Genomic DNA, 26,417 nt, shown 5'->3' on the forward strand with positions numbered 1-26,417 from the left:
GGAATTTATTGATTGAAGATTAGAGTGCAAGAAAGAAAGAGAGAGAGAGAGATGTCTTTGGGATGCAGAGCAATGTGAAAGAAATGACATGCTAATGAATGCATATGAATAAATGAGTAGATAGTGAATATGTGAATGTTAGTGAGCACCAGCGTGTCTTTCTTTCCATGTACACATGAACATAACGGTCTCCATCTGTCCCTGATGATATCCACTGTCACACTGTTACCCCTGTGATTATAATAATACACACATCTTAAAGCAGCAGTAGGTGAGATTGGTGCAAATATGATTTAAAAAATGTATTTTTATAAAACGGTCACTATAATCTGACAGTAGTGCATGAGACAGGTCATCTGAAAAAAAGTATGTGTCCTCTGTGTTCTTACCATTACCATGGTTACACGTCTCCAACGGGCAAGGAGGCTCTCAGAAAGTGACGACGAAAAGATACATACCACTGTTTGTTCACACAATAGTATGTTGAACAATAGTACACATATTGGGTATGTAGTGCATAGTACGCTATTTCGGACGAAGCCAGCATGTTAGTACGGAATATGGGACGCAACCTTAGTTTAGCCTGTTGGCATGCTAACATTTGCTAATTAGAAATGAACACAAAGTACAGCTGAAGCTGATGGGAATGTGAAAAATCAAAGTAAATTGGACAAATTGGAAATTTGACCAGATGTTGGCGCTATAGATGAAAAGTCAGAAGATCGCCAAAGTTATTACAATTTATCCTGAGGGAGGCTTGAATGTGTGTAGCGAATTTCGTGGTAATCTATCCAACAGTTGTTGAGACATTTCACTCAAAACCACAAATGTCAATCTCATGGTGGCGCTATAGAGGAAAGATCAGGGACGATTGATACTGTGGGGATCATGAATGCCTGTGACAAATTTCACGGCATTCCATCCAAATCCAATAGTTGTTAAAGGTCCCATATCGTGCTCATTTTCAGGTTCATACTTGTATATTGTGTTTCTACTAGAACATGTTTACATTCTGTAATATTAAAAAAAAACTTTATTTTCCTCACACTGTCTGCCTGAATATACCTGTGTTTACCCTCTGTCTGAAACGCTCCGTTTTAGTGCAGTTCAACAGAATTGCAACGGAATTGCGTTACTAGGCAAAAGTTTGGGTCCATGTGTAATTCCTGTCAGCTGATGTTATTAACATCCGCTGCAACAGGAAACAAACTGGGACACATTTAGAATGTTTATGTTTAAATCTGTGTAATGGTCTATATATTGTATATTTGTGACATCACAAATGGACAGAAATCCTAACGGCTTGTTTCAAATGCACAATTTCTGAATACGGGCTGTGATTATTTCTCCGTATATTGAGCGTTTTGATAGTTTAACAGTATTTATACAGCACTTAAACCTGCTTTATAATATAAAAACATGGAAATCTCACTTTTTACAATATGGGATCTTTAAGATATTTCACTCTGGACCAAATTCAGTCAGGACATTGCCATCTCTAGAGCCACTCGCTTGGCTAAAAAATAAAAAGTAGGCTAAAGGTCTGAGTGTGTAATGGCTCTTTGGACTGGCCTCTGGTTGGAAATGAAAACCAGTGAAACTCGCATGCTTTTGGCCCTCCATGTCACTTAGCCCATCAAACCACCAGGCTAAGCACTTCCTCAGCTCTCCATGGCCCCGTTTCCAGCTGCGAACTTTCCAGTCAACCACAGCATTAGCTGGATTAACCTCCAGGCTTACTCTGGTTGTCTGCCTCTCTCCTGCAGCACCAGACTTAAAGCTGTCCTTTGGTTCTCCCTGCCTCTGCTCGTCTAGCTCTCTCTCTCCACAGCTTATGTTAAATTCTGTTAGTTCTGCGGCAAACGCACGCCTCTCGCCTCCTTTCTCCCTGCGCTGCTGGAAATGTCATCTCCCTTTTCTCTCAGATTTCTTTTGTCCTTCCTTTCTTCTCCTGGTATTATCTATCTCAGTCTCATTCTCGCGATCATTCTCTTTTTGACAATATTTCTTCAGAGAGGGGATATTTCCTCCCATTTCCCCTCCCTCCTCTCCTCCTCCTCTGGCTTTTTGGTATTTTTTTTCCCTTCATTCATTTTTGGTTCTCTGTCCTGTCATTATCGACTGCAGTGAGTGGCTTTGTGTGGCGGCTCCTGTGTTATCTGGTTCTGTCAGGTGCTGGTTAAAATCCATTCATCGCTCGGATGCACAAAGGTGGGCTGGTAAAATGCCAGAGCTGCCTCCACACCGCAACGGGAGGAATAATCTTTTAGCTGGACACTCTGTATGGCACTAAATGTGTCTTGATTCACTCTTCTTCTCTCTCAGTTTATCTTCATAACTGTCATTGGAACATTAGGAGAAATTAGTTGGATTTGCTGCTGTAACTGTGCCTGTGCTGTTTCCTTTACTTTTACAATGCTTCTCTAACTTTACCTATGTATGTTATACTTCATCTATTAGCCCACATGATACTGTACAATCTGTAAGCACATACACTGCACCAACTTTCATCAGGGTTGTCTTGTCCTACAAACAAAAACATGGGCCATGATCAGTTTGAAACATGCTATAATACTACACATAGGAGCTTTAAACCTGCATTCAGTGATTTTTATTTACAACTTAGGGCATTATTTTCATCTCCAAAAGATGATATGGCGAACTTGTTAGCAAGCAGTTGCTGTTGAGTCGTGTTTCAGGCAACCTGATGAATGTAAGACCAATATTGACTCACCTTTTAGCTCTGTTTTGGTCCCTACCAACTCCTGACAAAAACGCCTGGCTCGTCACTAGCTAGTCGCTAACTTTGTTCATCTGCTCTTTGGTGCTTGCATAAAGTAGGTTTATCAGAGCCTTTTCACTGAGAACAGCTGCCTGTTGTGGGTGGAGAGGAAAACCAAAACAATGATCTGAAAGACGCTAAAACGCTCCGTTGAGGTGACGGGAAATGCAGAGCTGGTGTTGGGAGTAGGGATGTCAACGGTTAACTGCTAATCGGTTAACTGCCGGGATAATTTTGACTGGTTACACGTCGGTCTATAGGTTCATTTACAATCTACAGTATATGTTAATTTACCATTTAACAAATGAATATTGTAAACTTTTCAATTCAGAATCGATGCGTCATGTCATTGATCGGTGCACCTTTGACCTGATTAAAATGCGTCAATAAACATAATTTTCTGTTGGTTTGTCACTCCAAGTGACACTTCATCCCGCACATAGTCAATTGATGCATTGTTAATATAATATAGGTCTGTCAATCGATTAGCGATTAATCGCACATTTTTTATCTGTTCCAAATGTATCTTAAAGGGAGATTTGTCAAGTATTTAATACTCATATCAACATGGGAGTGGGCAAATATGCTCGCTTTATGCAAATATATGTATTTATTTATTATTAGAAATCAATTAACACAAAACAATGACAAATATCTTCCAGAAACCCTCACAGGTACTGCATTTAGCATAAAAAATATGCTTAAATCATAACATGGTAAACTGCAGCCCAACAGGCAACAACAGCTGTCAGTGTGTCAGTGTGCTGACTTGACTATAACTTGCCCCAAACTGCATGTGATTATCATAAAGTGGGCATGTCTGTAAAGGGGAGACTCGTGGGTACCCAGAGAACCCTTTTTCACTCACACATCTTGAGGTCAGAGGTCATTTGAAAATGGCAATGCCAGTTTTTCCTTGCCAAAATTAAGCGTAAGTTTGGAGCGTTATTTAGCCTATTTAGTATGACATGGTTGGTACCAGTGGCCTGTCTTTAACATTTCTAGTCTCATATGATGTCCGTATCTTCACTCTAGCTTTAAAACTGAGCCGGTTACAACCAAAAAATCACAAGTTGTGTTAATGCCTTAAAGAAATTTGTGACGCATTATTATCACATTCATTTTGACAGCTCTAATAAAAACATTAAGTACTGCAGCTTTAAAATAACTCATACTGATTATACGACATTATTAACTTTTAGAAAATGTTTCATGTGTTTGTGATAGTCACTTAAAAGCTACTGAATTGGTTGTAATATCTTTGCTCTCTTTGCCTTTGAAGTAGCTAGTAGCAAGACTTTTTTATATCACAGATGACATCAATGGCTCACTTGGACACTAGAATAGAACAGAGCCATCGTTAAGGTCATAAGTAACACTTGTGCTTTTCCGACTATAACAAGTCAAAATATCTGAGAGAAAAAAAGGCCTGTTGATGCAGAATCTTACTGTTTTGTAAAATAGATTCCTAGATAACAGTGACATTGCTTTCTGAAGGGTCACTGAAAGGGTTTTGCCACTAGAATGCAGAGTTCCTGCATCGCTATTAGCGAGTCGGCTGAATAAGTAACGGTAATGCAATATTCCAGTGTCCTATGACCTGAATAACGACATGTACACACTGGTACTGAGCCCCAGGATGACCGCCATGGGCAGAGAGAGAGAGAGAGAGAGAGAGAGAGAGAGAGAGAGAGAGAGGGGGAGAGAGAGAGAGAGAGAGAGAAGGAGGGAGAGAGAGAGAGAGAGAGAGAGAGAGAGAGAGAGAGAGAGAGAGAGAGAGAGAGAATTATTGTCGACATGGTTTGTGGCGTTTGGCTTTTTGCTCTCTGTGATGGATTTGGTCCAAACCCTTGAGACACACAAATGAACTGTGACATTTATGACAGCTGGAGATGATGCCCACTGCCCTGCCTGCTCTCTCTCTTTCTCTCTCTCTCTCACACACACACACACACAAGCCCAGTGAGTTGCATCCTTGAACAGCTGTTTCCAGTTTCTAATGCTAATCAATATTACTCAAATATGGATATCCACTGGGTATATTTGTGATGTGTATTATTATTATTATTATTATTATGTTACCATTTTCTTGCAACAATAAATAAAGGTAAACAATTATTACAATGTGTTGAAATCATAGAAATAGTATAGGAGTAGAACAGACATTCTCATTCAAGTCAATGTAGCAAGATGGTGAGAGCGTCGGCCGTGTTTATGTTTATCGTTGCCATTGCGACCGTACTTCCATATAAACTAAACCGACTTACGGCAAATCGTGGACTCACTGAGGTGAGGTTTTTGCAGTAGTGACTAAAATATGCAGATGAATAGTAACTTTACAGAGCTTAGAGAGCCAGAGTAAATGAGTACAATTTAATAAACAACTTCATGTACTTACTTTTCAACTTAAAATACACCGACCCCTCCTTTTCTTTTGCATATAATATGTATCTATATGTATATGTTTATATATATATATATACATGTTTGCATGTGTATGCATATATGGACTATGTGTATATAGATGTATGTGTGTATACTGTATGTGTATATATATGTCTATGTGTATGTATATGTATGTATATGTGAATGTGTGTATATGTGTATGTATGTATATGTGAATGTGTGTAAAATACAAGAAAAAAAAATGCAAATATATACTGCATATATTGTGGATGTATAATTCCATGAGTAATTTGCAATAAAAGTATAAAAGAGAAAACCCAGAACGCTATGTTAAAGAAAAATTCCAAGTTCCTGTGTTTCTATAAGGCTACACGTGCCTCCAGTGACACATCCTGCTTCACCTCTCTGCTGAGTTTTTTGTGCTTGTAGGAGCTGACATTGTTTGTGTGCATGTACAATAAACATGACACTGTTTTGCTGCAATGTGTGTTCGTGTGTGAACATCTGTTACCCCCGTCTTTCACACATTATACGCTTATTTTGCTCTATTTCTTTCAACCGTGTGCATAAAGGACAGCATTAGCTATTCTAATGCTTGTGTGTGTACCCTATCAAGACAACACAATAGTGTTTGAGGTGGCTTACTCACCCTACGTTGTAATGCTCTCTGTATTCTCTTGGTGTCTCTCTCTGCGCTGTAACATTCCTGCAGGTCAGAAACAATGAAAGGTCTAATTTACAGCGTGTCTTTATTGCAGGATAAATGGGCAATCACATTATCACTGTCAGAACCAATTAACTAATTCATTTTAAAGATGTTTAATGTAAGCGGCAGGTTGGAAATAAATTGAGTCAGATGGCTGTGCAGACATTCATAACTGGATTAGTGTATTGATCCAGTCGAGTGGATGTTGCTGCAGTCAGTAAGAAATAATTAGTTACAGTAGGTCAATTAAATGGGATCCTTGGTAGATGATAAAATGTGACGTCTCTCTAACCACTCACTACTTAACTAAACTGTTCTTAATGCATTAAGTCTATCTATTACGTGTGTGCAGAAGGGACTGGTCTTCCGACAGGCTGCAGGAAACAAGGCGACGCAAAATTTTTTTTTTTAACGTGCTGTCGGATGACATCACACACTTAAGGGCTCTAAAACACACGCTGCCAGCTCGCTTGTAACCCAGAGGAATCACATCCAGTCAAATCCCCGATGATGTCAGAACAAATTAAGTGGCAACACGCCTATCTGGGAGATCCAGACTCTAGGCTGTGTGTGACAAAGGCACAAGAGAAAAGAAAGAGACGAGAGAGAAAGAGATAGTTGTTAGATCTTCGCTATGATCCAGCTGAATACAGGTGATGTCAGAGGATGAGGAAACTGGTTCCCTCCTGTTCTAACCTGTCGGTACATTTTGTCCGTGTTTTTCGTTAGATGCTGTGACTTTCTGTCCTTTCTGTTTGGATGTGCGTCACTTACCAGTAAACCTGAAAGCATATTGTGTGTTGCGTCAAGCTTCGGAACTCCCTAACTGGGTCAAATGAAAGCTTAAAGCAGATCTTTTGGGCTGCAGCTTGTAGGAGGCGGCAGTTTCGATGCAAGCGCTGCCATGAATGTTGCTGTCACGACCGTTTCATTAAGAGGATTTTGGGGGAAACCATCATTGTCGGATAAACCTGTGCTTGTTTATATCATCAGTCGATGACAGTCGAGCCGATTAGACTATTGTCAGGCTATTAAATAGGCATTATCGGTTGCTATAAGCCCCATAGATGTGGGTCAATATGGGCCTACTACACCCTATAGTAGCTTTTATCATCTATTCACATGGTAGATCACTGAAAGGAAGTCTAAAAGAAGACGACAGCGACCTCTAATGACCCTAGTAATTATGACAGGAGCAGAAGCGGAAGTCAGGCTATGTAGTATAGAAGGCGTGAAACTCCAAACTCCATACACAAAACACAGGGTTTACACCCAGGAGGCAAGGGTTCGCATCCCGTTTGAAACCAACAACACATAGTTGTCTTTGTGTTCACAAGCGTTAAGTTTCACTTTTGAAACATAGTTATTTTAAACCAAAACATGATGTTTTTCCATAAACCAAAGTGTTTTTGTTGCCTAAATCTAACAATGATGTAGTTTTGTTGCCTACACCTAAAGAAGTTGTAGTTCTGTTGCCTAAATCTAATGCCGCTGTAGTTTTGTTACCCAAACCTAAAGAAGTTGTAGTTTTGTTGCCTACACCTAAAGTTGTAGTTTTGTTGCCTAAACCTTAAGAAGTTGTAGTTTTGTTACATAAACCTATTGACGTTTTAGTTTTGTTGCCTAAAACCTAAAGAAGTTGTAGTTTTATTGCCTAAGCCTAAAGAAGCTCTTTTGTTTGTGTTCAAAACGTAACGTTTCATTCAGTTTTATATGTGAGAAAGTAGAAGAGTGAGAAGATGTGTGAGAAACAGTCAAATCAGGTGCACAGTCAGTGCTTTTGGGGGGCTATTTTGTGATAAAGTGTCGTAACTTACCCTGCTGTTGAGCCCACTCCTTTCAGTTATTTATCTTTTTGTATTTCCCTGGATGCTTTTTGACAAGTCCCAATAAGCCTGAACTTGATGAATTTCAGATGAAGCCTTTACCTGAAATGTCTGCAGGGTGGTCTACTCAGGCTGCTGTTGGTGTCTTTGCCTTTTCTGTTTTTGGTTTCATCCTCTATGTGAAAAAGGGAAAAAGGTGAGACACGACGGCAAAAACTGTTTACTATTGATGCTTTAAAATATTTTCTGCTATCACACTTACCCGTTGATATCCTGAAAATGTCTCTCAGCAACAGGAAAAGCGACTGGAAACGGGGAAACAGTTAGCCTGGCTCTGTCCAAAAGTTAACAAAATCGTCCGTTGTTCCCTTTATGATCTGGGTTAGACTGTAACATGGTATCATTATTGTTCCTCCCGAATAGAAACAGCCAGTACACACAGGTATGATTAACAAATGAATGCTATATTTCTCGAAAGATTTATTCAAACAGGACACATGGGCCAACGTCGTATGAGTGCCTATAGACATTTCAGCCAGTTAGTCAGTCAAAACTTTATTTATATAGCATTTCTTATGCATGAAAATTCTGTTCACATCCCGTCATCCCTAAAAAAAACAAAAAACAAAAAAACTCTAGAGAAATTTGAGTTACAGAGAGTGACGTCAGATTGCCCAGTCTGCTTTTATATCTATAAAAAGCCCTTATATAAGCTGAGTAGTCAACAAATTTCACAGCAGACAAGTGGTACAGCATACATATATACACAAGTAGTACATAGCAATCCAAGGCAGCCTATCGCTGCCTGTTACAAATTATCATGAAACAACGCATGATTTTTTTTTTTCTTTTTTTTTTTTGCAGATGCAAAAGCTGTACAAGAAATCTTCCTTTCGGCTAATGTGTTGGCAAAGCACTTGGATACAATGCAATATCTTTTAACATTAAATACATGAGTGCATGTGTACCGTACGATGTAACTGAAAAGATCACAAGCTTCAAAACGTATGACATCCTCTGGTGGTGAAGGTAGGTGAGCGGGCGGGAGGGCGGGAGGGAGGGAGGGAGGGAGGAGGGTTGGAGGGTGCGCAGCCATGAGTCGAACATCTGGAAGCACTTTTCCGTTGGTCAAATTTTTTTTTTTTTTGTTTTTGACAGGAGCTTTAATCCTTGAAAAAACACAGTACAAAAAACAGACAGAAAACAAAGAACCACACACCGTAATCTATATATTGCTAGGGATCATGGAGCCCAAGTATGTCTACCAGGTTGCATTCAGATAACCCGCAGTAGAATACTTGCATTGTTTCTTTTTATAGAGAGGAAGTTTTACAAACAACAGTCAGTTCGCTCGGAGCGGAGCGAGCGACGCCGTAGTCTGTCGTTAATCAGGAGAGATTGAGTAAGCGCACGCTAAAGCTGATGATCCAAAAACAGTCTCCGGCATTCTCGCAGTTTTGGATTGTTTGAGCATCAGTTAGGTGTACTCAGTTTCTCCTGATTCAAGGCTTTTGGTCCTGTTTCGTAACCACAAAAAGTTGTGGAACATTGTATGGAAGATATATAATTAGTGTGGCTCTATGTATGTTTGTGCGTCAAGTATTTACATCGTCCACAAACTCATCAGAGGCTTTTACAGTCTAATTTATTCAGCTTTACCAGCTGCTTTTCCAGGCAAGGGAGTCATATTGTAGGAGTCCATCCAGCATTGAAGAAAAAAAATCCTGACCACAGGGAAATTAACACTAAAAGGTGTGTTCCGGCACATCAGCACGATTGTTTCGTTGTTGTGATCGTGGCACCTCTGATGCGCGTCTCCCAAAGAGCAAAGAGGATATTCGAGACTCACAGTGCTCGTTTAAACTCTGTTAGCCAGATCGTTGTGAGAGCCGCGTCAGCCGATGAAACTTGGGAGGAAAGTTGAGAAAGAAGTACTGTTTGTGTCCTGAAGGATTTCCTGTAGACTCCTGTAATTGTAAATCCCAAATGTCGCCATTGTGTTAAACCTCCAGTGCTGTTTGTTAACTCAGCCAGTGTATGAAAGGGTCTCGTCCTCCAAGACCCGACCACAACAATAGCTCTGATGTTGAAATTGTGCGATTCAGTGAGTCTTCCTCTCAGCTACAGTCTCACCATGCTTCTGAACGCTGCTTGTTTCAGTACATCAGAGAGATAAAACCCAGAATGAATGTTTTTTAGACGACCCGGATGAAATCCGAATGAAAAACAAGCATCGCCGTATCAGCTGTGTCCATGCAACCCCCATTTCTCTTTTCTGTCTCATCTCCTTCATCTGCTCCCAAGCCCTCTGCGGAGCCTGATCTCTTAGCTCAGCTCTCCCCTCGGTTTTTGAGCACCCTCATCAGCACCCACCACCCTAAACTCCAAGGAGGGCTGCAGACAGACAGTGAGATAAGGATAAGGGTGAGGACGGTTGGGCGCTTATTGCTTTACTGACGCATATTGCTTGTTTACTCGCTGTCATTCCTCGTTTGTTCTCAACCTCTAATGCATTTCGAGTGATTAAGGACAGACCCCACAGAATATTTTGGTAGGGCTTTTAGAGGCCAGAAAACTTTTCGTATGAAGTGACCCACTTAAAGTGTGGCGAGGGATAAAAGAGACAGGGAAGCCACGGAGAAGAAAACCTGCTGCAACATGGCACGTTACGTACAGTGCGGCGCTGGCAAGAGCACAAGCCCAGAATGTGTTTGATGCACATTCACACCATGCATATCCCATTCATGCTTTTTGTATTCGTGATCCCCCATTCTCTGCTGATCCCTTACTACAAAAGCATGCCAGCAGCAGCTCCGAGCAACCACTCCAGCAGCCTTGCTTTGCAGGTTTTTCCACATCTTGGGAGAGGTAAAGCCGCTGCAGCATCACCAACAAGCATTATATTGATAATTTATTCTCTCCCGTTAAAAAGTTTCACTCCGCCGCTCGCTTTATTTTGCTTGTGTACATCTACAGCTCCATAAAATTGAGATGCAAATTGAGGGAAATTTGGCTGACTGACATTTCTGCTTTGGGCGAAAAAAAACTAAAAATCAATGAATTCAAATATTAAAGTCTCTCTTACATAAAAATCCACTTGGTGCAGTTTTAAAGCTTCAGTAGGCAGAATGTTTTTGGCATCATCGGACCAAGATTCCATAATAACCTCATATTGTAATTCAAGTGTTCTGAGAGAAAACTAGACTTCTGCTCCTCCTCATGGCTCTGTTTTCAGGCTTTAAAAAAAATCTAGCAGGTGACGGGAGACTTTGGCCAATCACAGGTCATTTCAGAGAGAGAGCGTTCCCATTGGCTGTTCATTCAACAAAGGCAGCTGTCAATCACTCGCAAACTTCTCATTTTACAGCTAAACAGCACACAACAAGAGGTTTCTGAAAACATTTGAGGAGAGAAATAGGCATTACAGTAACAGAATATTGATTCATATTTGATCAGCGCTGATTAGGTGGACCGTTTGATCGGAGTTAGCGAGTGATTGACAGCTGCTCATAGACGGCAGGCTCCAGCTCGGCTCTGATTGGTTTTTGTCCTCCGGTCTGTGAAATCTTGCAGATGCCGTTAGGAGCACCGGAGGACACAGAGGCACATGATTTTTTTCAGATTACCTGTCTCATGCACTACTGTCAGGATGGAGTGACCGTTTTATAAAAAGAACATTTTTTAAATCATATTTGCTCCATTCCTACCTACTGCAGCTTTAAGGTAGCAGCACATCTCCAGATGTGAATAATGTATTGCAAAGCATCTGGTCATTCATGACCCAGCCTGTGTTTGTGGAGTTTGTGCACGTTTTCTTTTGGGTTCTCGGGTTTGCTTCCATGTGTGTGAGCATTGGGGTGTATTAGGCAGTAAATCTGCCATGCTGTGACTGACTCAGTCATTAATAATAGTTCTCCACCGCCACAACACACACATGCTCTTCAGTGAGAATACCATGGTTTACAACAGCTTGGAGCACCGGGTACCAAACTCCAGACAAGTGCTTGGTACCCATCACTCAACTCAACCCTTCCATGGACATGGATGCACAGAGGGAGGTCGGGGCGGTGGGGGGATGACAGTCTGCCAGGAGGCTGCCAGGAAGCAGAAAAAGAGGGAGAGAGAGAGAGAAAGAGAGAGAGAGAAAGAGAGAGAGGGAGAGAAAGTGCTAAATAGTGTGTGACTTCTGGTAAGCGCTGCCGTTTGATTAGCTTCCACCACCTGTTTGATGTGCTATAGCATGTGCCAGGCATATGCAATGCGGCATAGTTGGTGTCCTCACGATAACAAATGAAGGTGAATTCAATCAGTGAGTCAGACTGGCTGTTGGGCTGTTCTCCACAGCGGAGGAGGAGGTGAGAATAAAAGTGGTGTGGAGGTTTTAGAAGGCTAAAAAGCACCTGAAGCCATAAAAAAAAAAGCGTCGAAAAAGTTACTTAAAAAAAAGTATATAATTTAATACTGATTGAAAAAGTAGTTACGGTAACACTTCATTTTACAGGTCCGCAAATGTTATGGTAATTAGGTGATAATTAGCAAAATATTGGAAATTTCTTTGGAATTACTGCCAAATTAACCCATTATTTACCCCAAAATGTATCGAAAATGACTTTATGATAAACATTATTTAATAATGATATGCTAAAATAGCATATAATCGTTAAAATAGGGCTAAACGTTAGCCCCGGTGACGACATGCAGCTCTCCAGAAGTCCACACAATGAAGCTTCAGGGGTTCACACACCCTCCAACTGGCTATAGCAAGCCAGCAAAGAAGACACAACATGCAAATAACACGATTAACACTTAAAAAATTTGACCATTTTCATGCCAAAAGAAACTAAACGTGTTCACTATTTGAATGCATTAAAAGCAGGAATTTACGAGGCTTTTACGTTTGGATGCTCGCAATCATTTGCTTGCGGATGCAACAGTACTTCATTAAAGAGAGTGAAGTAAATTGCAGTGCACTGACGAGTGGTTCCAGCCTCTCAGATTATGTTAGCGTCGCAGCAGTAAACACATGCATCAAACAGCTGCGTTTAGGAAATAGCCATACTGGGGAAGAGATGTTCCTGTAGCGCATCGCTGCTTTTTTTCTTCGTAAAAAACACTTCATGACGTTAATCATGAAGTGTTTGATTATGAAATTATGTCTCTGCAAAACGTATGGATCTGTCAGCTGAATACAGTAAAGTCATGATTTACATTCAGACACCATAATTTTCTCTTCCTGGTACGACTGAACGACTGTACCGATGTGCAGAATTGGCTGACATTTCTCCGCCTCATTTGTGAAATCTAGTGTGGAGCGGAGAGAGGAGGGGAGAACGCAATGACTTTATAACGACCTTTCGGGATACACGGACTCTTTCTGCTCTCTTTCTCGGCGTCGTGACGCATCCTCGGTTCTCCTTAGAGGTTAACATCCACGGCGACACGAGAGGCTGTGAATGAAATGAGCGGCTCGACAAACCGTTACCAACAAGGGGGGCTCGCTCATTCACTTCCCCCCGGTTTCTGAGGATCAGTGGTGCGGAGTGTGAGTCTGTTTGTGTGTCAGTGGGGGGGGGGGGGCCTGTGGTCTCTGACACTGCTGGGAACCGTCTGTAGTTTTTGACATGTGTGTGTGTGTGTGTGTGGTTCAGATCCTTCTCATCTCATTTGCCCCTGGAATGAGATGAATAACCAACCCCCCCTCTCTCCTCCGCCTCTCGCCCCCCTCGCTGGTATGAATTGCCAGGCTGATATCTCACTCTCCGGAGGTGCTGGAGGGCAACGGGAGCTGACAACACAATGGCATTGTCTCTGCTGATGGGGAGCCAAAGTCTTAAGGGAAACCCTCCCTCCTATCAGGCCCTGAAAAAACAGTAACCGGGGATGCCATCCCGCTTGTTAGCAAAATGACCAACGTGCATCCCCCTTGTTACCCTGCACATCCCCTCTCTCTCCGTCCTGTAGTAGCAGAGAGAGTGCAGGGGCGGAGGGGTTGTTTAGTTGAATATGTTAGTCTGGTCTGTCTGACTCATTGATCCTTTATCTCACTGAGGTTTTGTGCGAGTTAGACCACGGCTCTGAAATAGCAGTAGCCTCCGCTGGGCCGCGTTCTGGCTGCTGCGCCACGGCCCCCGCCGAAGCCGATCGCGGGCCACTCTAGACAATGCTTTGTGATCCCCACAAGACGCAGCTCATTTCAGAAGCGTTCCCATACGCGGCTCTCGCTGTGCTGTGTGATGATAAATCCATGGTGCTGTGGCAGCAGACGGGTAGAGCACATCTGGGCTACTTTGTGGGGTAAATAGTGTCTCTATGTGTGTGGGATTTGTGCGTAGTGGAGTGGTGCTACACAGGATCGCAGAGTGTCATTGAGGTGCGAAGGGGTGGTTGAGAGGAGAAGATGGGGGAGAGCTGTGCCAACACACTGAGAGGCCACTCAATTATTTAGAGGAGCGGCCAGGTTCAAAGAGTCACAGCCGCCACCTTCACAGCTACTCTGTTGCTGCGGTTTTGACCCGGCGGTCTTAAAAGTACACAAATATCACTCACATTATTATTATTGTTGTCAACAATGATGAGGAAAATGTAAAAAAAAAATTCTGATTATACACGATATTTGCTTTCTCCTCTGTCGCCGTTACGGCTGTGGATATAAAAGATATCTGAGCATTTCTTTGAACGTTGCTTACAGCTCCGCTTGTGTTTTCCTCTTCTGTCTATTCGCCCCCCCCATGTTCAGACAGTGACCTCTGTCTTGCTGTTGGTGGGCAGTCCCTTGTGCTTGGGGTGCACGTGCGGCGAGTGGCCGTAGCCCAGCGGCTGCGAGAAGAGCTCGGGCAGCGTCTCGATGCTGAACTGCCTCTTGTTGGAGTAGGCTAGGCGCCGGCTGTTCTGCTGGTGCAGCGCCTGGTTCTGCTGGTGCAGCGCCTGGTGCTGCTGTTGCAGCGCCTGGTGCTGCTGTTGATGCTGCTGTTGATGCTGTTGATGCTGCTGTTGATGCTGTTGATGCTGCTGTTGATGCTGCTGCTGGATGGTGTGGTGCTGCTGCTGCCCCTGGAGGCCCATGTGGGAGGCCACCGGGTGCTGGATGTGGCTCTTGCTGGGGTCCCACGCTTTGAAGGCCGAGCTGGAGGTGAGCGGGTGGGTGTTGGTCTTGGCGATCTTGGGCTTGGGGATCTGGGAGGCGTTGATGGTGATGGCCAGCGGCGCGTGGATGTCGGGCGGCGGGAGGAAGGGCTTGTCCTTGGGGTGGAAGTTGATCGGCTGGAACGTCGGAGGGGACTGGCGGTGGGTGTAATCGATCATCGGGTAGCTCTTGTAGTAGTCTCTCGCAGTCGTGTCTGATTGAGACAGTCGAGGAAGGGAAACAAAGGCAGAGACATGGTTAAGAAAGTGATAAAAGCAATCAGTAGTGAATGTCAACCTTCACCTCACACCTATATCTTTTCATATTTATATCAGGGCTTTCAAAGTTAACGCGATAATAACGCAAATTCATTTTAACGCCATTCATTTCTTTAACGCATTAAGGCAACTTGAAATTTTTTGGTGGTAGCGGGCTCAGTTTTAAAGCTAGAGTGAAGATACTGGCATCAACAGAAACTAGAAAAAACCTGTGGAATTAATTGATATACTGTAATAATAATAATAATAATAATAATAATAATAATAATAATAATAATAATAATAATAACACTCCAAATTTATGCTAAATTTTGGCGAGGAAAAACTGGCATGGTCTTTTTCAAAGGGGTCCCGTGACCTCTGACCTCAAGATATGTGAATGAAAATGGGTTCTATGGGTACCCACGAGTCTCCCCTTTACAGACATGCCCACTTTATGATAATCACATGCAGTTTGGGGCAAGTTATAGTCAAGTCAGCACACTGACACACTGTGGTATTTATCACATTAAGACACATTCTGACCCTGAACTTAGTCAGACAGCTCATCTGGTTAAAGTCACACAGAATCATCACATCACAAAACACACTGTATATCTACACACACACACATACACATTCCTGTTAAATCTGTCAGATCTGTCAGGTAAGAACGTAAAAAATAAGCCAAGGCTTAGACGATGAATCCAGCAGGGCGTACAGTATGTGTGTGTGTGCGTCCTTGAAGACGTGCGTTTGTACCATATATTATGTATTTGAGCTCTGAACCGTCTACGCACTGACCGTGGAGTTAAAAATACCAACAGCACCAGACAGAAACAAATAGAGGGAGTGAGGCTGAGAATCAAGAAAATAGCCGACCGAACGGGAGAAAATGGAGAGGGAGCGAGTGTCGGGGGGGGAGAGAGATTTGTTGGGAGTAAAAATAGAGCGGGTTCAGCGTGTCGAGTCAGATTAGTGTGAGCTACCCGAGTGGAACTCGACTCTGCTGTTCGGTCATCACCACTCTGCCCTAAAGACACTAACAACCTTGTTTGCTTAGCCCTGTTTTATTGGTCCTTTTTCCTGGAAAGAAATAAAAAAGATTCTTCTCTATGTTGCCTTTTTTTGTCTTCCTTCATACTTGTACACTCATTGCTCTGATTCATATCTTAACATCTGTCTTCCTCATAACATATCAGGACGCAGCTGCTATCAGCTTGTACTACATGTTTATGACAACGTACATCTGTCTGTTTTTTTTTGTGTCTGATCTTATCATTATTACACTCCTAACAGGAATATCATAATCACATTATATCAATAGTCTGGTCAGAAGATGTATGACCAGTTGAGTTTAATTTGCTGTAATGAAAATCAATGAATGTGGCCAGGTGTTAACCCCCTGAGATCCACAATAGACCCATTTTTGTCTTTTTTTTGGGGGGTACAGGGGGTCTTTAGAGGGAGATAGCAGGTCAACAGTAGATGTCACATAGAAGTGGTGTACATCATCTGAAAGCTAGGAACCTGAAGATCAATTTGAGATGCAGTTCAGCACTGAGTGTCAAGATCTTCTAGTCATAAATCAGAAATAAACATGAATGAATGAATGAATGAATGGATTATTTAAAATAAATTGGGAGAGTGTCTAAGGGTTTACAACATGCTCTATTATGTCTCATAAGTTGTTGCAGCAATTTTTGGGTTGATACCATTTGTTACACAGATTTGGTGCTGAATTTAACCATCTATTAACACTCAAGAATTGATAAAAATTATCAATAATCCCTCCAAAATACCACATTAAGACACCAAGACCTTGAGGAACACCATAGAAAAAGCCATGCTGTGATTTGGAGATTTCGGCAAGAACTGCATTTTTCAGCGTTTCAATGGCGAGCGCTTCTGTTCTGGAATCTGCTCAGAAACCCCCTTAGGGTCAATATACCCAGGAAAGCCATCCATCCTCTGAATGCCCTAGTTCTCTAGTTTGTGGCTGTAAAGTTTCATGAGGCTGTGATTATCCTAGAGGTCACCACAGGTCAATTTATACAGTGAGGTCAAGTTACAAAAAATGGTCTCACTACAGTGAGATGGGCTCCTATGGGGACTAAAAATATCACACATGAATACAGTTGGGCTCATTGGATCCACAAGAGTCTCAGCTTTACAGTGATAACCAATTCATGGAATTCAAGGACTGTTTAGGGACCCCAGTATGCAGAAATATTCAAATACACCATTTTAGAATAGGAAAAAATAACTGTATGGGAATAAAACTGCATGGTTTTTACCCAAAACTGCATGTGATTATCATAAAGTGGGCATGTCTGTAAAGGGGAGACTCGTGGGTACCCATAGAACCAATTTTCCTTCACATATCTTGAGGTCAGAGGTCAAGGGACCCCTTTAAATATGGCCATGCCAGTTTTTCCTCGTTAAAATTTAGCCCAACTTTGGAGCGTTATTTAGCCTCCTTCCCGACAAGCTAGCATGACATGGTTGGTACCAATGGATTCCTCTGGTTTTCTTATTTCATAAGATATCTATAGCTTCACTCTAGCCCTAACTTACTAGAGTCTCTGAAAGACAGTAAAGTCAGCGGGTCTCAGAGAGTGAATGCATGCATGTGTGACAGAAAGACCCGTACACTGGGCTCACAGGAATTTCAAGGTCTTCTGAGATTTAATACAACTCAAAAAAAAAATCATTTGAAAGCATATTTGGGGTGCTGTATATTTAAACCACTGGACTGCTGGAGCTCTGTGCTTGCAGCTTAAGGAAAATAGAGCCTTGTGAGGAGAGTCTTTGGACAATATTCAGATAAACACCACAAACAGAAGTCATGCATTGGCTGGCTGAAAACAGACTGCAGATTTATTGCTGTATTTGTTAGAAAGACCGAGTTTACCAGAGGCCTGTTTGTCCCTCTGCAGCCACTGCTGTCAATTAATTGATAATAATTTACTCTCGCCAAGATGACTCAGAACATTTTCTTATATTTGTATTTTCAGAAAAACACCTCGAGGAGAACTCTCACATTCGCACATATCAAGAAACTGTCCAGTGCTATCACAGTCAGGTAATTATTGAACACTCCAGCTGTGGGTCCGTTGTGTAACTCCGGGGCAGTTCAACAGCAGCTGTTGAGGGGGGAGACAGAGTCACCGCTAATCATTCAGTACAATTCTCCAAGCTGGTTCAAAGATTTAAATACAATCCTGCTTTTCTCAATGTACCATCAAATATGTAATAAATATGTATTATGTATATAATGTTTATCTGAAAGGCCAACTGGATATCTTCCCTCATAACTAGGGCTGTGTATTGGCAAGAATCTGGCACTGGGTAACGATTCAATATATTGCCATATACTGCAATACTGTGAGCAAGGCGTAATATTGCGTTTTTTTTAAATCAGATTTTACTAAAACTGTCATAGTATAAAGAACACACCGGAAATGCAACATTTTAGAATAAGCAAAAATAACACTTTGTACTGTATGCAAAAACTGCATTGTTTTTGCCCAAAACTGCATGTGATTATCATAAAAAGGATATGTCTGTAAAGGAGAGACTCGTGGGTACCCAGAGAACCCATTTTCGCCAAAATTTAGTGTAACTTTGGAGCGTTATTTTGCCTCCTTCATGACAAGCTAGTATGACATGGATGGTACCAATGGATTCTTTAGGTTTTTTAATTTCATATGACATCAGTAGGTTCACTCCATCTTTAGAAATGAGCCCGCTACAACATCCAAAAGATCGAATAGCGGCCGAGCCCAAGCGGGCCGTCAAAAAATATACAAAGATAATTTTTTTTGGAGAATCGATATAGTATAACAAGACATAATATTGCGATAATCACGTGTATCGATATTTTCTTGAACCCCTACTCATAACATGACAAAGCAGATTACTTCAGCAAAAGCAGATTCAACTTGAACTTTAGGGCGACTGGAGAGTCGGCACTATGCTTCTGTGACGCTGCCGTCGGTCGGGATGATTTTATCAGCTGTATCCAGTGCTCGAAGTGGGCCGGTACTCACTTCTACATTTTACACCTTGGCGTACCGTGACTTTTTCTTGCATACCGGCACTTCTCACAAGCTGCCGGTACTCTTCTCTGCCCTCTCCATATCAGGTTCTCTGTAAGACTCATAACAGCGAGTCATCAGCGAACAGGCTGAGCGACGTGTCGCTTATTTGACGCTTGACCTGGCTCTATTTATGCGAAGTTTCGCGTACCTCCAACCTATTGTCACTGATCAAAATCAAAGCTGTTAATCAATGACAGGTAATGACAGGTAATCAATATCACTCTCTCCATGTAACAGAGAGTGACATCGCTCGTAGTATATCTGGACAATTTTTCGCGCTCCAATCCGGTAGAGTTCGTTCGGTCGCTGTATGTTAGGAACAGGTGTAAGCCGTATGAAGCTGTACGAAGGCTGTGATAAATAATAAAAATAATCATTTAATTAGTGATAATAATGGTCCAAAATGATGAAAAAATGGCATAGTTTGAAGTCAAAACCTTAAAATTTTCTTAGGGTAGGAGCCCCAAACCCAATATCTTCTAGTATCTTTTACTCACTGTATAAATTCAGAATATGTCTCTGTATAATATGTAGGAGCATACTGACTGCTCCTACAACCTGAATGAAGAGCTCACACACCTCAGCTCTGCTCACATACCTGCCTGCCTGTCTGTCTGGCTGGTGGCTGTTGATTCCAGCCTATAGATATCCTATAATATATTATAGAGTGATACTACAAATAACACAGGAAAGCACAATTAACACTAGACCTATATAAAAACACACCAACATAATCCTATAATGTTCCAGTTGAAATATTATTGGAGTATTATAGGCCTGCTATAGAAGACGCATCGCCCAAGTATAATAATAAAGCAATAAAGCCACAGCTGATTATGACTGACACAGTATAACATGCTTAAAGAAATAATTAATAAATAGGAATAAGACACCGGCTGATACACACGCCAACATGTGAATTAAGGGGAGTACCGGCATTTATTTATTTTCCACTTCAAGCACAGGCTGTAACTGCCGCGTGAGAGCTGTGCAGAACGGTGGCTGTAACTTCCAGCAGAGAGGGCGGTACCCTGCTCTACAGCCAGGTGTTAGGTTACTCCTCAAACTGAGAAGCAGACAGCAGACTCGTTGTGACGGATATAATAGACAGAAAAAGAACAATTCAATTCATCACTTAACTGTAATTGTTCAGAGATTTACGAAGGCATATTTCTTCTTTTTAAAGCAATAAAGTGTCACATTATTGATGTCTAAGAATGAGGAGAATGGACAGGAAAAATGCTTTGCTTTCATTTAAATTTTGCAAGCTAGGGATGAACGTGTTGAGGGATTAGTGTGTATTTGTGTCTGTGGGCTCCTATGTTTACGTACATGTGTGTGCGCAACTGTATGTGCGCCGGGCATTGTGCAACAAAGAACACATTAACATGCATTCTTCGCTCTTTGAAAAGGGAATAAGCCGCTTGATGTGTCCGCGTCTGCGCATCTGGTTTTGGCAGCCTTCACCAGCTGATGTGAACACACTCATTTGTCGTCGGCAGTATTGCCTAAAATGCAGGTTTCATGCGCAGAGTGCTGCACAAGCCCCGGGTTTTAAATACTTGTAGATAGATACGTTTTGTGCAGTCTTCTTCTTCTTTTTTTGTACCATTTATTGATTGTGGACACCGTGTCTCTCTCTTTGGTGTAATTTACTGCAGCTGGAGCTACGGCAGCAGAATTTGAGAGTAAATTGGTTTAAATCTCTGGACAGGGCGGGAGAATCTGGGACGGCTCAGAAACAATGAATTAAACACACCCTTCCTTCCCACAACAACTGCTGTTGCCGTCCGTTTGAGTGTTTCCACACATGTTGCCAGCAGGAGCACCTGACAGCAGGCTCCTCTGTGACAGTATTGTGTGCCTTCCTCTCCATTTCACAGACTCTCCATCTGCTCATTCCTCCTCTCCCTCGCTCTCTTGTTTTCCAATCTTTCCATCTGTATTTCATTTACTCCGTATACTCTTCAACAACATCAGCTTCTGCTCAGCAGCAGCAGCCTAAAGCGAGGCCCGTGGGCCCAATCTGGGCCACCGCATTATACCTGCAGAAGTTAGGCCCTGCAAAGGAGTTTGACAACGTACCGTATTGTATTTGGTCCATTTTTGAATGTCATTTGAGCAGAGAAGCTGCTCAGCACAATGAAACTCTTCTTTATCTTGCCTTTTCTGTATGTCAATTTCAGAACTTTTAGGTGCAGTTTTGCAACCCCCGGTAGGCTGGAGATTATCGGTGGACACGACATTGATTGGCCACAATAACAGAACGATATTCAATTATGTTGAATACAGGGATTCCGCCAGTGTATTGCAAGCCCGGTGGGCCTGAGATGACTCCATGGATGTATTAAGAGAACTGGATACAGCGTTGGAGGCAGGGCCTCGTTCATTACTATGAAAGTGGCTCATAATGACAAAATGGCTCGACTTCCGAGTGGAAAAGTAGCCGGATCTTTGGGCCCATGGAGCAGGCGCAGTAGCGTCCGCTCGGTCACATGACTCGGTCACGGGGTCACAGCCGTCACGCTGTCGTCACAGCTTGCTGACTCCGTCTCCCAGCCCTCGGCCTGGGTCTCATTCACATGAACGGAGAAAGGGAAATAACTCTGGATTCGGTATTATTAGTGCATTTTACAACTTTGAGTTACAGACGTCTCTTTCCCAGTTTAAGTCTATAGGAAAAAGTATTTTTGGGCCCAATGGCATCACGTGACGGACATCGAAGTTGTAGTACCGCTGTTTGGCCACTATGAAAATTGGCATAAACGTCCGGCGCTCTTCCTGGGGGCTCGGATGATTCCAGGAAGGGATTTACGTCTCCATTACAACAGTTACCCTTTACTCAACGGAGCGGCTGTAAAACGGTGATGAACACATTTCATTACCTATATTCTTCACAATAAAAGTCCCCCGTTATTTTGTTATTTAAAAGCTTTGATAATGAAGCAGCAAAATCAGTAAATGTTGGGTTTTCATCAGCAGCAACTAAACTGCAGCTGAAAAGCAAAACGGCAAAATAAAGCAGATATTTGAAAGTACAAACAGTGAAGTCGGAGATTCAGTTAGAAGCTACAAAAGTACTGAAAACTGAACACACACAGTCTTTTTCTCTGGTCTCCTGCACGCTTGTTTGAGGGTCATTGGCAATTCTTTGGTTTTAAACCAAACGAAAAAGGAAGGCCAGAGGCCGTGAACAAAGTGATTTGTAAACTGTGCGATAAACGAGTCGGGACTAAAGATGGAAACGCCAACAAATCTCCACTCCCGTCTTAAAACTCACCATCCAGAATACGCAAGTCACCGACTCCCTCCACAGAGAGCAGCCGGACCAAAACTCCTACTTCTGGGTATTGCAAAGTATGTGTCTCCAGTCCGTAGATATTTATATCTACGTGCGTCTCTCTTCAGCTTTTTTTGGACGATAATATCGTATATCGTTTTTTTTTCTTAACGCAATATCGTCAGTAGGAGAATTACAATATCGCCCAACCCTAAATTGGTTGTAATTTCACAAGCATTTTCTGAACTTTCAAGGTCCTTTTTTTGACATTACTAAGTAATTGTGGACAACTTGCTGATCACATTAAACACAATACATATTTTGATCTGTATCTTTAACCTCTTAAACTCTCAATTTTGCTGTTATATTTCCTCTTTTTCCATGCCCTGCAACTGCTTGTTCAACACTTCATTGCAGCTATATGATGTCTTACACCGTGTGAAAGATTTAAAGCCCAGATGTCGTGCTCTTATAACTGCACCGCTACCTCAAATAGAAATATGCTGCACCACTGCTGCACATTTCAGTATAATTCAGACTGACATATATGGTACTTAACTTTGGGATCTCCATTCCGCCTCATAAAAATACTAGTGAAGAAAGATTTTCCTCATTAGTCTCCACCGGTACTCACTGATCATTGCTTGTAAAGGAACCTATCCCGAAGTGCAAAACATTAAAATGAAAAACTTTGAACCAGAGGAGTTTCTTCAACTTCAAAGCTATCTTTTGGGGAATTTGAGATCATAAAACCCGAACTTATTTTACCCATTCTGTGACCTGAAGCACATGCTAAAAAATGCAGCAACCACACTGCAAAAAATCAAATAATTTAATGTACTGAGACTAAAAAATGTTTCCCCGTAAAACAAGTGATAACTTTATCAGTAGGGCTGTCAAACGATTGAAATATTGAATCGCAATTAATCGCATGATTGTCTTCTACTTAAAGCAGCAGTAGGTAGAATTGGAGCAAATATGATTAAAAAAAGTTATTTTTATAAAACGATCACTATTACCTGACAGTAGTGCATGAGACAGGTAATCTGAAAAAAATCATGTGCCTCTGTGTCCTCCGGTGCTCCTAATGGCATCTGCAAGATTTCACAGACCGGAGGAAAACAACCAATCAAAGTCGAACTGGAGCCTTGCCGTCTCTGAGCAGCTGTCAATCACTCGCAAACTCCGATCAAACGGTTAAACTAGGCAGCGCTGATCAAATATGAATCAATATTCTGTTACTGTAATGCCTATTTCTCGCCTCAAATGTATTCAGAAACATCTTGTAGTGTACTGTTTAGCTGTAAAATGAGAAAGTTTGTGACCCGGCAGCCATGTTGAGATCAGTTGAGGAAATACCAAGCATCGCCTACCTGCCGGAGCAAACTTTGATCAGCGCTGCCTAGTTTGACCGTTTGATCGCAGTTCACAAGTGATTTACAGCTGCCTCCGTTGAATGAACAGCCAATAGGAACGCTCTCTCTCTCTGAAATGACCTGTGATTGGCCCAAGTCTCCCGTCACGAGCTAGATTTTTTTTAAAGCCTGAAAACAGAGCCATGAGGAGGTGCAGAAGTCTAGTTTTCTTTCAGAACACTTGAATTACAACATGCTGAAAGGTTATTATGGATTTTTTGATGCCCGAAACATTCTGCCTACTGCAGGTGTAAGTACAGTACTTACTTACTTTTTAACTACAGACTTTAAAATGTACTTAGTTGCATTCCTTCCCTGTGTATACTGTAGGGCACTCTCAACAGAGCCAAGAGGAGGAGCAGAAGTCTTGTTTTCTCTCAGAACACTTGAATTACAATATGCTGAAAGGTTATTATGGATTTTTTGCCCAATGATGCCCAAAACATTTTGCTCTACTGCAGGTTTAACTCTAAAAATTAATTTAAAAATGGCTCTTGGATATTAAAATTTTTTTTGTATCAAAATATGTATTTCAAACAGTGCTCAGGCTGTTGGATCATCGGACTTTAATTAAAGACTTCATGCAGTCTCGGCCCAGAATGTCCTGGCAAACGCTCTTTCACACCCTCTTCGACAATATCCCTCCACCTTCTGTCTTATGCTGTCTTTCCTGGAGACCTGACACTCACCTGGATGGAGCTTTGTGGATCACACGTACAGTATTTGTTTGTATTTATAACTCCTTCCTCAAGATCAACCCAGAGCATCTAAATTATACCATATAAGTTCATCTCTTCCCTTCTCGCTTCATTCTGCTTGTTCATTCTGTCTCTGTCCTCTCACTTTCTCACTCTCTAACCTTTCACATCTTTCTCTAACCCGTCCACCTGTCCTCCTTTAATTAAGATTGGTATATCCGAGCTGCTTGAGCCAGAGTCCTGCTGCTCCACCTGGCACAGGTTTGCCGTCAGAGAGTCCCGACCTCTTTGACCTGTTACGCCCTTCTTCTTTTCTATCCTTTTTTTCTTTCCTCTTTTGTGCTTACTACTTCTTTTTCTCACATTTCACCTCTCATGTCTTGCTTGACACAATAGATTTTTAGAAAACAAATACGTGAGCTGTTAACGGCTGCATTAAGTCCCAATGTGTTTGTAAAGATTTCAAAGCAGCTTGGTCCAGATACCTGCTGTTTCAGCTGGCACATGGTCAGCTATCCCACCCAAACTGTTGTGTGTCCTAGCCATGACTTTGTCGACACAGCCAGGATCTCTGAACCTGGTGCCTTGTTTATTGCCCAGCGAGAGAGCTGAAGCATGTGTGAAAAGATGATTGAACTGTGTGTTCATTTCTGTTCCTCTCTTTGTGACTCTATAATAGGTAATAGGACACTGTGGGCCTCATGCAGGAAGTGATATAAGAACAAATTTCCTCTTAGTTTTGTCAGTATCCACAATTTGTTCTCATTTTGTTAGTACCCATTGATTTCTGGGATATACCAATATTCTCTTATTTTTGCTCTTGTCTTCCCTTTACTATCAAAAGAGCCATTTCTGGCCAAAAAATAAACAAAAAAATCAGCCTGGAGCCGCAAAACGTAATTTTTGAGACTTATAATGAAGATAACACCGCCTATTAAGTCTAATGCAGAGAGGATCCGAGTGCAAACGAGAGGCAGGACATTGAAAAATCGTCTTGATGAGATTTGGCTGGAAGCTCTTTTCAGCAGGAGCTTCCAGTGTGTTTGTTCTGGAAATATCTTTCAATTAGTTTTTTTTTGTTGTTTGCTAATTTCTCACCGCAGAGAGCAAACAAATCGGTCCATGCACTATTCAATTCTCCATTTTCCTACAAGACTTTTCTTTTTGGGGATTTGGAAACCTACTGAGAAACTCAAGACTAGCCAACGCTATTGAGGATCGGCAAAATTAAGAGGATGAGTGCCAGGTCGTAGTTGACGTAGGCTATGACACACAGTTTGGTTGACTGAAATGTTAAAACGAATTTTGTTATTCAGTGTATATAGGCTAGGGATGCACCGACCAACTTTTTCAGTCCCGATACCTGGGCTTTGGGTATCGGCGGATACTGAGAACCGATCTGATACCAGTGCTTAACTAATGAGCTGTATGGCCTACAACAAACACAAGTGAAAATTGAAATGCTGTGTAAACCTCTATAGAGCATTAACCTTAACTTAAAATCATGTTTAGTTTCCTTGATAGAGAGCTGGTAGATAATGTTGTATTTGCAGCAATGTTTACCACAGAGAGCACTGTGTTTACTGATTTGATTGATGCTCAGTGTCTTTTTTCAGAGATGGCAAATAAATGCTTTAAATAAAAATATGATTAGATTCTCTCTCTCTCTCTTTTTTTTTTTACTCAAAAGTAATGCAGACGTTATAGCGGTGCTTATTTTAGCCCTAAGCATTCTTCCACTCTGACTGTATACAGCATGTCCAAACAACCTCCAGCAAGGTCATGCAGGACTGTATGTACTAAAGCCTGAGGCAAAAGTTT

At 41.8% G+C, this 26,417-nt stretch overlaps 1 protein-coding gene and 1 long non-coding RNA gene across 6 annotated transcripts in view; both read right to left on the reverse strand.

The window, feature by feature from the left end:
• Nucleotides 1–8,263: 8,263 nt before the first annotated feature.
• On the reverse strand, nt 8,264–13,163 carry LOC141780212 (uncharacterized). The gene is made up of 2 exons (XR_012596584.1): nt 11,328–13,163; nt 8,264–10,927 (listed from the first exon to the last, which is right to left on the reverse strand). It is a non-coding gene; the product is annotated as an uncharacterized LOC141780212 (long non-coding RNA).
• Nucleotides 13,164–13,324: 161 nt separating this feature from the next.
• LOC141780182 (protein shisa-9) overlaps nt 13,325–26,417 on the reverse strand; it is a 167,182-nt gene continuing 154,089 nt past the window's right edge. For all 5 annotated transcript variants that reach the window (XM_074655302.1, XM_074655301.1, XM_074655298.1 and 2 more), the window contains one exon: nt 13,325–15,057. In XM_074655302.1, the coding sequence (XP_074511403.1) occupies nt 14,453–15,057 (605 nt within the window). In that variant the 3' untranslated portion in view covers nt 13,325–14,452. The remainder of the gene's footprint in view (nt 15,058–26,417) is intronic.

This window comes from Sebastes fasciatus, chromosome 13 (assembly GCF_043250625.1).
Source record: "Sebastes fasciatus isolate fSebFas1 chromosome 13, fSebFas1.pri, whole genome shotgun sequence".
Taxonomy (NCBI): domain Eukaryota; kingdom Metazoa; phylum Chordata; class Actinopteri; order Perciformes; family Sebastidae; genus Sebastes; species Sebastes fasciatus.